Source organism: Pteronotus mesoamericanus, unplaced genomic scaffold, assembly GCF_021234165.1.
Source record: "Pteronotus mesoamericanus isolate MK-2021 breed Mesoamerican mustached bat unplaced genomic scaffold, CSHL_Meso_final contig_291, whole genome shotgun sequence".
NCBI lineage: Eukaryota > Metazoa > Chordata > Mammalia > Chiroptera > Mormoopidae > Pteronotus > Pteronotus mesoamericanus.
In genome coordinates, this window is record NW_026555124.1 from 10,007,654 (window position 1) to 10,019,057 (window position 11,404).

General features: G+C 41.6%; 1 protein-coding gene across 1 annotated transcript in view; it reads left to right on the forward strand.

Moving 5' to 3' along the window:
• The window catches only part of FSHR (follicle stimulating hormone receptor), a 161,269-nt gene extending 152,572 nt beyond the window's left edge, over positions 1 to 8,697 (forward strand). The window contains exons 9-10 of the mRNA XM_054575398.1: positions 2,842 to 3,027; positions 7,464 to 8,697. Of these exons, the coding sequence (XP_054431373.1) occupies positions 2,842 to 3,027; positions 7,464 to 8,697 (1,420 nt within the window). The remainder of the gene's footprint in view (positions 1 to 2,841; positions 3,028 to 7,463) is intronic.
• The last annotated feature ends 2,707 nt before the right edge of the window (positions 8,698 to 11,404 follow it).

An 11,404-nucleotide genomic window follows, 5' to 3' on the forward strand; every position in this document is an offset into this window, starting at 1 on the left:
GTACCTGGGAAATGGAACCTGCAGGGGCCATTCCTTCCGCAATAAAGAACAGAGCACAGATAAGGGTTCAGGATGGATGTGAGAGAAAACAGGCAAATGACTGTCATATCATATTCAGTGCGTGGTACTTCATTGGAAGGACAATGAGGTATCCCTGAAGAATTTTAAGCAGGAAGTCACAATCTGATTGGCATTTTTAAAATATCACACAATCTGCAGCATAAAAATTGCACTGGCAGGAGAAATAGACGGTCGTGATTGTTAATTTTGTGTCAACTTTACTGGGCTAAGGGATGTCCACATAGATGATAAAACATTATTTCTGGGTGTTTCTGTGAGTGTGTTTCCAAAAGTGATTAGCATTTGAAACAGAAAACTGAGTAAAGAAGATTCAGCCTCCCCAACGTGGATAGGCAACATCCAATCATCTGAGGAACTAAAACTGAACAAAAAGGCAGAGAAAAGGCAAATTTGCTTGCTTTCTTCTTGAGCTGGGGCATCTTTCTTCTCCTGGCTTCAGATGTCCAAGGTTCTGGTAGGCAAACCTTCAGACTCTGGGACTTAGGCCAATGGCTTCTGTGGTTCTTGGGCCTTTGGACTCAGAGTAAATTGGAGCACCAGCTTTCCTGGTTTCCTGCCTTGCAGGTGGCCTATCACATGAGCCAATTTCCATGATAAATCTCCTCTTATGTCTCCATACAGCTTATTGGTTCTGCTTCTCTGGAGAATCCTAATAGAATGGACATGAGAATAACAACTAGGAGGGTATTGTTTGTCTAGGCAGAGATTATGGTGAACCAGACTAAAGTTGTGGTAGAGGAGAAGACTGATTTGAACAGATGTAAAAGTTAGGCTTGTGAAGACAAAAAACTGATTCTAAGTGAGGAAAAAGTAGTCAAGGATGACCCCCAGGTTTCTATCTTGAACAATAGTGGAAAATGTAGAGGTCACTTGCTGAGATGGCAAAAACAAAAGGAGAAATACATTTATAAGGAAGATAATAAATTCAGCTTCAGTACTTGTAGGTCATCAAAATGGTGGGGTATGAGGGACAACAGATTATCTGGGCCTAGTGTTTAGAAGTAGGATCTGAACTGGGACACACATTTAGAAGTCATGAGCATATACCTGACCTCTGAAACTAAGGCAGGTAAGATGACCTGAGAAGAACATATACAGTCAGAAGGGGGCCCGAATTTGGAGAAACTCTAATATTTAAAAGATAAAGTAGAAAGAAAACAAAATCAGAAAGAAGTCAAAGATCTCAGAAGATATTAAAGAGAATGCAATGCCAAGAGTGTCTCAGAAAAGGAGGTATGTTTTACATGTAAAATATAATTGAGAAATCAAGAAGGTTAGAACTAAGATATGACTTTAGTGAGTATTTTTTCTCTAGGGATTAAGCAGAAACCGGGCTGGATTGTGAGATTAGGAAATGACATCAAGTATGGACAACCAAGTATAAGAAGTTTTATTGGGAAAGGGAAGTGCCAAATAAAGCATCAGTTAAAGGTGGATTTCACTGGACAATAGGAAGCATTATAAATTTTTTAGCAAGAGAATGAATGCCACAGGCTATGAGAACATATGGGGTAGCAAATACATACTCACACCCCCAAGTTTCATTGCTCTTTGTGCGTACTGCTTTGACTTATAGGAAATACAGACATTAGAAGATTCTCCTTCCCCAAGTATATCCAAGGCTGCTGAAATGAACCCATCCTGATCATTGCTTTCTACTACCCTCATTAGAAGCACTCATTCACAGCCAACCTGCTGGCCCCAAAAGGTCTAAGTTGGTGCCATTTAAATCTCCTTGCTCCCTCCAGCTGGTCTTAGTTGTTTTGAGGGTTGCAGCTGTGAACAGTGCTGCCAGAAAAGCACCCATGTCACTGGTGTTGGTGTCAGAAAGGATGGGACTTCACAGCCCCCCAGGGACAGAGACCAGGTTAAACTATCCATTTGTGCTAGCTTCTCTGCAGATGTCTGCTGGTGCACCCAGGCAGACACTGTCCTACAAAGCAAGAACATACGTGTGTGTGTGTGTGTGTGTGTGTGTGTGTGTGTGAGAGAGAGAGAGAGAGAGAGAGAAATTTATGGATAATAGCTACCAGTCATGTATTGCCTTTTGGCCAGGAAGTTCTGTATGTATTCTAACTAATTTAATTCTCACAACAGCACTCTGATACACATATTATTATCATTCCTATTTTATAGCTTAGGAAATTGAGACATGGAAAAGTGACATAATTTCAGCAAGGTTACAAATCTAAGAGGTAGGGTCAGGGTACCTAGGCAGGCAAGTCTGGCTGTGGATGCCATGCCCATACTCTGCATTGCTATTTTGACTTTGTGCTGAGGGTGGCTCTACTACCCACCAGACTCCTCTTCCCTTTATAATGTGTTTTCTTTTCACCCTTTTCTGAAATTTGGCCACAGTTTCTACTCCAGCTCATCAGAACTATTTTTATAGCTGGTTTTATATTGGGGAGGAAATGGTCCCAGTCCCTTGCTCCTTAGCAAATTAGTGGGTGTCATTCTATAGACTGTACAAAGGGAGAGGGCTACGTTTAAGCCACAGATCAGTCAGGCTGTATGTCCAGGATTCAAAATGACCTGTTATCTAAGTCCTCCTACCACTAACGCAAAGGCCAGGGCTCCTACTGAATCAAATGTCCTGTTAGCCACATATTGATCTGACCAAGGTGTGTTAGATGAATTAGCGTCTCCCTCCTCACCTATGAATGAGGACCACTACTGTGCCTGCTATTTTGCCTGCTAATGGAGCAGAAAATTTTAGGCCCATGGTAATCAGGTTATGTTTACTTTTTCTCCTTACAGAGATATTTCAAGAACTAGTATTCACTCCCTGCCTAGCTATGGCTTAGAAAATCTTAAGAAGCTGAAAGCCAAGTCGACTTACAACTTAAAAAAGCTTCCCAGTCTGGACAAGTTTGCTGCACTTGTGGAGGCCAGCCTCACATACTCCAGCCACTGCTGTGCCTTTGCTAACCGGAGACAGCAAATGTGAGTCTTCTCATGCCCATCTCTTGAGCCTTGCTTCGGCTTTCTCCAGTGTAGAAGGTGGTTCACAACTTCTACACATCTGTGGCATTAAGAGAATCCACTAACAGAGAGATTGTCCTGATGAAAGCCCTCAGGGATATTCTAGATCAAAACTTCAGTACTGTAGAGCATTTCTAATTTTTTTTGAAAATGGGATCACAGAAGAAGGCTACTCACATGGTAGACTGCATACCACATATTAAATGAGATAACATGGAAAACACCAAGCACAGCGCTTAACTTGTAGCTGATGTTAAATTAGTATTTGTTCCCTTTTTCCTCTGTACCAATATGGATTTACCCTTCAAGTCCCAAGCTCTGTACCCCATGAGTCTCCCAGGGACCATCCAAGTCAACTTTGGAGGGAAGAAACAAAAACACTATTCCAGAGTAAGATGCACTCATCCACAACACATCCCAACCACTTAAAGCCACTCTAACCCATCTTTGGATTTTAGCACTTCACAGAGGACAAAGTTTAGAACATCTGTTCACTTTGGCTTTCAAGGTTGGTCAGATTAAAGAAGGCAGTCCAAACAGAGCTACACCCCAGTAGATAACTGGCTAAGAAATGGAGATAATCATAGACAGGATCTGGAGCGAGTGAAGAGGGCATAATTTGGGGATTGCACATGTTCCAGACATTGAGAGGACCCACTGGATATAGAATTATTGCGTATCAGGAGTTCTCAAAGCTCTCACCTACCGCTGAATGGGTATAACCCACACCATGCAGTGCACTCAATCTCATGATGCCTTGTCATGGCTCCAGTACTGTATCCCAGCACCAGTACAGATTCCTGGTGATATCACATTACTGTTTAATACAGTCTCCTCTATTTTTCAACCGTTAACATACACTGGCCTGCTCATGTAGACACATGCCCTGCTTGAAATGAAATCAAATAAAATGACAAACAAAATATCCAAAATTGATTTTCAAGTAACTAGGAATTCAACCTGAGATCCATTTGAAAAATTTTCAGAAAAGGGGCTACTTTTCAGAATTTGCATGTGTCATTGGGAAACTCTCCAGAATCAGACACTCCTCACCAAGTAACTCAACGACTAGGGAATTTCTTCCTAATGACTAAAATTCTTAAGGGTTTGGGATGAGGCAGAAGGCTTGCCTCTTATATGCCACACAAGAGTTGTTCCAGCCAGGGAAAGAAATATACCAATTCACTATCAAAACCCTGGAACTGAACACCCCTCAGGAGAACCTCAAAGGAGATCAAGATCACAATAAAGGCTGCACATGGTATGGTGTCTGACCCAGTGCCAACACACCACAAGAATGTGTATTATCTTACTGTGTTTCTCCAACTGCTCTGGCCTTGCTACCCCCTACAGTGTCGATGTAGCCTCAGGGTCTTCCCAGCCAGAAATCTCCAGGTCTGACTTACACCATCCCATGGCCTGAAGCCTTTCCAATCTCTCCAGACCACCCTGCTGTCACCCTCTCTAGGTCCCTATGGTAACTTACCACGAGGGCCCATCGGGTGCAACCAAGGAGAGGCCCATGCCTCTCCTAAGAAGAAGTGCCAAAATGAAGTAAAATTGCAGTGGGTTTTTGTCTTTAATTTAATAAATTCACACACACACAAACACAAAAGAGTTAAAATATTCAGAAGAGAATCACAGGATTTTTTAAATGGTGTAGTTTAGACTTGAGTTCAAAGCTGTAAGATGAAATCATTCTTCCAATCCTCATTTGGACGTGCCCGAAGAGTAAATGTTAGGCCCTATGACTGTGAGGCTTTGGCCAGTGGCCCCCCAGCCTCTCACCAAAAGACCTTGTTGCCCACACTCCTCAACTGTCATTGAACCAGTTATTTCCTTGTCGTAGCTCTATGTTCAGCTTGCATTGTTATTTTGTCATTTTATTATTTAGTTTTCTTGTATCTAGACCTTTTTTTCACAGCTAGATTTTAAACTGATGTACCATGACATATGCATCTAAGTACCCACACAGGGCCTAGACTCCAATATGAACTTAGTAAGTAACCACCATCATCTGCCTTCTTACAGCTGATATTTGTTGAGCACTCACTGCCATACACTGTAATACTTTACACATTTATCTCATTTAATTCTCACAAAGGTGATAGTGTTATTTTTATTCCTTTCTTCCAGACATAGAAACTGAAGCTCAGAGACAGTAAATAATTTAACCAGAACCAACCAAACTCAGATCCTATAACTCAGATCCAAACCCCTTAGTCTATCTGTCTCCAAAGCTCAGGCTGTGGGCCACCCCACAATTTACTTCCCACGTGTCCGCTCACTGGCTTATCAGGGTCCAAGAGGACCACTTTCTTAACTGACCCTAACCTGAATTCCCAGCTGTTTATAGTCCTTAGTATTTGCAAAGGTACTGCAAGGGCAAGGTTTTATTTCCCTTGTTTCAACCTTTGTTTCTATTCTTTTTTTCAAAGACATGTATTATTTACCTTTTTCCAAGCCCATGTTGTTGGGTCACTTCTGTTTCAGGAAAGAAAAGCATCAATATTTAAAATATATTGATGATGGTAGCAACAGTAAGAATCTTCGCAGAATCCAACACATAATCCCTGGGAAGTGAAGGCTGTCTGTAGATGGTTAAACCAGATTCATTCCAATGAATGGAATAGCAGTTTGTGGGAACCAGGTTACTTTTTCCTGGTCCTAGATTATGCTGTCACTACTCCAGTGACAGGGATTAGGAGTCAGAAGTTAGAATAAGGACCACAGAATATTATCGTGTCCCCTCTACACCCATCTCTGAGCTTTCCTCACCTTTCTCGTAAGATTTGTGACACAGAAAATTTTCTTCACATTTTCAATTGCATGTATGTAAACTGTACAACCCCCTTAGCGTAACCCATGACAGATGTGAGAAGCCCTATCTCTCTCTAAAACAAAAGATGGCACATTCTCCAACCAAAGAAAAAGAGAGTCCCTTGGGCCAAGAGAAAATGACTTCCTGGCAATTCAGTTCATTTCTCAGAGGCAGAAAAGGGAGGAAAGAGTTCTCCCTAACAAGCCCTCCTCATAAAGAATAATGGGAAAAGTTCAGTCCATGCAGGTTCAGACACTCGGCCAACACTCATACTTGAGTATCAGATGGTGTCTTTACCTCTTTCACTCCCTCAGCCACTCTATTCTTCTTGTGAGGGGATCTTTGAGGAGTTTTAACACTCACTTCCTACTCACATCTGAGATTATGTTAAGGTTTGCAGGAAATGCAGTCACAACATTGCTTGCCTTCCAGGGAGGGTGGGACTTAGGGGGTGGGTGGGTGGGTGTGTGTGTGTGTGTGTGTGTGTGTGTGTGTGTGTGTGTGTGTGTGTGTGTGTGTGTGTGTGTGTGAGAGAGAGAGAGAGAGAGAGAGAGAGAGAAGAGAGTTTTTTCTATCCCAAAAGAGATCCAGTATGAAACATCCCCATTCCTTTGAAGCCTTTGCTTCAAAACGAAACTATTACCCTCTCTGTCTACATGCACTACATGCACTACTCACCTGTGTGGGTAGAATATTTATGATCTGGCTGTTGTTCAAATCCCTTCTGAAAGTGCCCCTATTCTGTTGACAAGTCCTCTTGTACATTTGTGTTTAAAAGGAAAACTAAGACAGAAAAGTGAGCCTAAACAGAGCCAGCTCCCCAGGAGATGACTTACAATCTTAGAATAAATTAAGCCCCCTTGCAACCTGCATTTGCTCTTTTGGGCACTCACTAGGGAACTATTTAATATGAGACAGCCCTGTTCACTCTGCAGACAAATGCATGCCTGAAGCCTATTGTGGCCCCTGGAGAGTGAGATATTAAAGAATAGGACCCTCAGTAACATTTCAAGCAAATTAGCAGATCTCCCAGTAGCCTAAGTACCAAAAAGCCAGGACAGGGCTGACTGGGAACTAAATACAGACTAATCCTCCAATTTATGTAAATAAAAGAAGCAAGTAAGTTCTCATTTGAGTCAGAAAACTGTCCAGATCTTCCAGCAACTTGAGTACTGAGTACAGGAAAGAGGATAGATCCTACCCAGGCATATAAAGAGATATTTGAATAGAGATGGGGGAGGGAAAAGGCGGAGTTGATACCAGGCCTGTAAATTATTTGCACTTAACAGTGAAGGCTTAGCTAGTCCCAGGCGCCTTCCTCCCCACATTCAGGTTGTGGCCAGATGGTTTCCCCAGTGGGCCATACAAAGCTAGGAATAAATACACAAGTTGTTCTGTTCATTTACAGTAAGCAGCATTAACCCTTGATCTTAGCCTCAAGGGCAGACAAACTGGTAGAAGGGAGGAAAAAATCTAAGGAAGAAACCCCATCATTTTGACCCTGTGCAAAAACAGTGATGTATTTGCCATTCTGGATCCAGGATGTTGATTCTATCCCTTTTTGTATTTTTTCTAGCTCTGAGCTTCATCCAATTTGCAACAAATCTATTTTAAGGCAAGAAGCTGATGATATGACTCAGGCTAGGGATCAGAGAGTCTCTTTGGCAGAAGACGATGAGTCCAGTTACGCCGAAGGATTTGACATGATATACAGCTTATTTGACTATGGCTTATGCAATGAAGTGGTTGCTGTGACTTGCTCCCCTAAGCCAGATGCATTCAATCCATGTGAGGATATCATGGGGCATGATATTCTCAGAATCTTGATATGGTTTATTAGCATCCTAGCCATCTCTGGGAACATCATAGTGCTGGTGATTCTGATTACCAGCCAATATAAACTCACAGTCTCTCGGTTCCTCATGTGCAACCTGGCCTTTGCTGATCTCTGCATTGGAATCTATCTGCTGCTCATAGCGTCTGTTGATATCCACACCAAAAGCCAGTACCACAACTATGCCATTGACTGGCAAACGGGAGCAGGCTGTGATGCTGCTGGCTTTTTCACCGTCTTTGCTAGTGAGCTCTCAGTCTACACTCTAACAGCCATCACTCTGGAAAGATGGCATACCATCACTCATGCCATGCAGCTAGAATGCAGGATGCAGCTCCGCCACGCTGCTAGAGTCATGCTGGTAGGCTGGATCTTTGCTTTTGCAGTCGCCCTCTTTCCCATTTTTGGCATTAGCAGCTACATGAAGGCAAGCATCTGCCTGCCCATGGATATTGACAGCCCCTTGTCACAGCTATATGTCCTGTCCCTCCTTGTGCTTAATGTCCTGGCCTTCGTGGTTATCTGTGCCTGCTACACTCACATCTTCCTCACAGTGAGGAACCCCAACATCGTGTCCTCTTCGAGTGATGCCAAAATCGCCAAGCGCATGGCCATGCTCATCTTCACGGACTTCCTCTGTATGGCTCCCATCTCCTTCTTTGCCATCTCTGCCTCCCTCAAGGTGCCCCTTATCACTGTGTCCAAGTCAAAGATCCTTTTGGTCGTGTTCTACCCCATCAACTCCTGTGCAAACCCCTTCCTCTATGCTATCTTCACCAAGAACTTCCGCAGGGATTTCTTCATTCTGCTGAGCAAGTTCGGCTGCTACGAAATGCAAGCCCAGATTTATAGGACAGAACCCTCATTCAGTGCCCACAGCTCTCATCCAAGGAATGGCCACTGCCCTACAGTTCCCAGGGTTGCCAATGGTTCCAATTACACCCTTGTCCCTCTAAGCCATTTAGCCCAGAAATAAAACAATGTGCAAAATGTCCAAGTGTTGAATGATAATTAAGTCTTGCTTTGAAAAATATGCCATGACATACCTGACAGGGTGCTTCTACGTACTTCATCTAACTTAATTTTTCTCACTTACCTATAAGGTAAATTGGTCGGGAACTGTTAACTTCATGTGATATGTTAGGAAGCAGTGATACCAATATTAATAATTAAAATAATGCAATCCTACAAAATCACATTTATTTTATGCCTTATAATGTTCACAGTGCTTTTGTTCAAATCACCTCAACTGATTCCTATAAACACCCTATTAAATAGGCAGAACAGGGGTTATTCTTGGAGTTTTTCAGATGAGGAAACCAAGACTGAAAGGGTTAAGCGACTGTTTAAAATTGCTTGGTTTGTAAGAGGTAAAGCCAAGGTTACATGTTCTGACAATGAGAAAACTTCCAAGAGAAGCAGCACAATATTCATTCATTCATTTATTTATTCAACAAATATTGAGCACCTACATGATGGCTTTGTAATCTATTGAGCAGGTACCTACATGAAGTCCACAGCGCAAGCAATCATAAAGGGAATATCCTGAGTATCCTGGAAGTTATAAGCATGAGATAAAACCTCACAAGGTCAAACTGAGTTCCATTTTTGTTCTTATTGCCTCTGACCTTGGTGATAAAAGTATTCCGTAGAACCTGGGGTTCTTCATCATGTAGCTAAACACATGTTCCTGGTCCAGGAGTCGGAGAACCTGAAGTAGGATCCAGGCAAAGGTGGAGCGATTGCAGGCCCAGCTGCTTCTTCATAGCAATGAGATGAATCAGCAGATCAGCAATAAACTGTATGGATGACCAAATAGCTATGACATCCTTGCTACCCTCCTGTTTTTCTAAGAATCTCCCCTGTGGCCCACCTTAATAGAAAGTTCCAGCATCAGATGTAGAGACAATATCCTTACAGAGACTGCTCAGTCAACGCCCCCAATTGTATAAGCCAATTCCATGTAACACATATATACCTATGTGCCTGCATGACTGGTTCTTCTTCTTTGGTTGAACTCTTATTGATAGAATATACAACCTACTATATGGCATGCATATGGATTATAATGTTAATAATATAGCAACTTTGGAATCAGAGCTGAGACTTTATTCTGACTCCATAATAAGCCAGGACTCCACTTCTCTACCCTCAGTTTCTTCTTCTGTAAACTAGTGTTGTTTATAATACCTAACTATTGGGCTTATTGAGAGAATTATATAATGAAATGTGTTCAAAGTACCTAGTGCAATTGGCTTAGTGAAAGACAGTTTACTTCTCTCCTCTCAGTCCAATGCCTGGACTAGTGCAATGAATGAGTCCCTGAGTGATGGCCTAATGCTCATGACTCATTCCATTATATCATATTGTTTCTGATCATTATATTTCCCGTGTCTATTTTCATAAATGACCCAATCTGGACAATAAATGCCAACCACAAATCCACCAAGCATTGTGCCATGACCAGCCCTCAAAGTTCTGAGTCTCTTCTCTGAATTTCCTCTTTACATGTCAAAGCAAATCCTTCCTCCCTTTGGTCTATGGCAAACATTTCAAAAGCTGGCCCCATTAAAAGTCATTAAAAAGAACATCCTTATATGACTAGAACCAAAATAAATCATCTCTGCCTATGCGACCTAGAACCATCTTGATATATTATAAACATATATATCATCATCCTTAGAAATAGACTAGAGCTGTGCTGTTTAATACAGTAGCCACCAACCACATGTGTCTATGGAGCCCTTGAAATATGGCTAGCCTGAGTTGAGACATATAAGTCTAAAAGATACCCTGGATACTAAATACTTACTTCAAAAAAGAAAGGAATATACAATATCTCTATAATTTTGACATTGATTACACAATGGAACAGTACCATTTTGGACATATTGAGGTAAATACAATACATTTAAAAATTGAGTTCATCTATTTCTTTTTACATATTTAATGTGGCTACTAGAACATTTAAAAGTACATATGTGACCATGTTTGTAGCTCACATTATATTTCTGTTGGAGAGAGCTAGTCTGGAGCTATGTGAAAATAACAGACTTTCATTTAGCATTTTCTTCCCTGGCCCCACACCGGTTTGCTGCACCGTTGGGCTATTCTGGCTCCATCTGCCATAATTCTTCTTTCTTGCCTGTGGCCAGAGGAAATGTATTTCTGAATTTGGACTCCAAAGCAAGTAACAACTAAATTAAAAATAGGATGCAATATTAATTATTTTACAACATAGCTGTTGATGACACCCTGTTTTAAAAGATAGTGGCTCTAAGAGGCAAGAATAGTTCAAAGATAAATACACATCAAGAGGAGCTCAGAAGACTTCTGGTCCATCACTGTCACTACAACTCTTCCTGGTAAGAGCAGAAGACTTTTCCCAAAGAAGCAAACGAATTTATAGGTAGCTAAATTCAGTGTTTCTAAACCTTTTATACAAGTCTTCTTTTGTATTTGAACAGAAACGGTTGGAGCCTGGTGTATCAATCCCTCTTCCCCCTAAAAAGTGATTATACAGGTAACACCTCCAGGTTGCACCTCCCAGATTGGTGCTTCAGCACCAGAGTGGTGACCCTGATTCAACCAACAAAAATAAAAACCAAAGATACATAACCAAAACAACTTTCGACATATTATTCCAAATTGTTGTTTTTTTGAAACTCTTATTTCTAATCTCA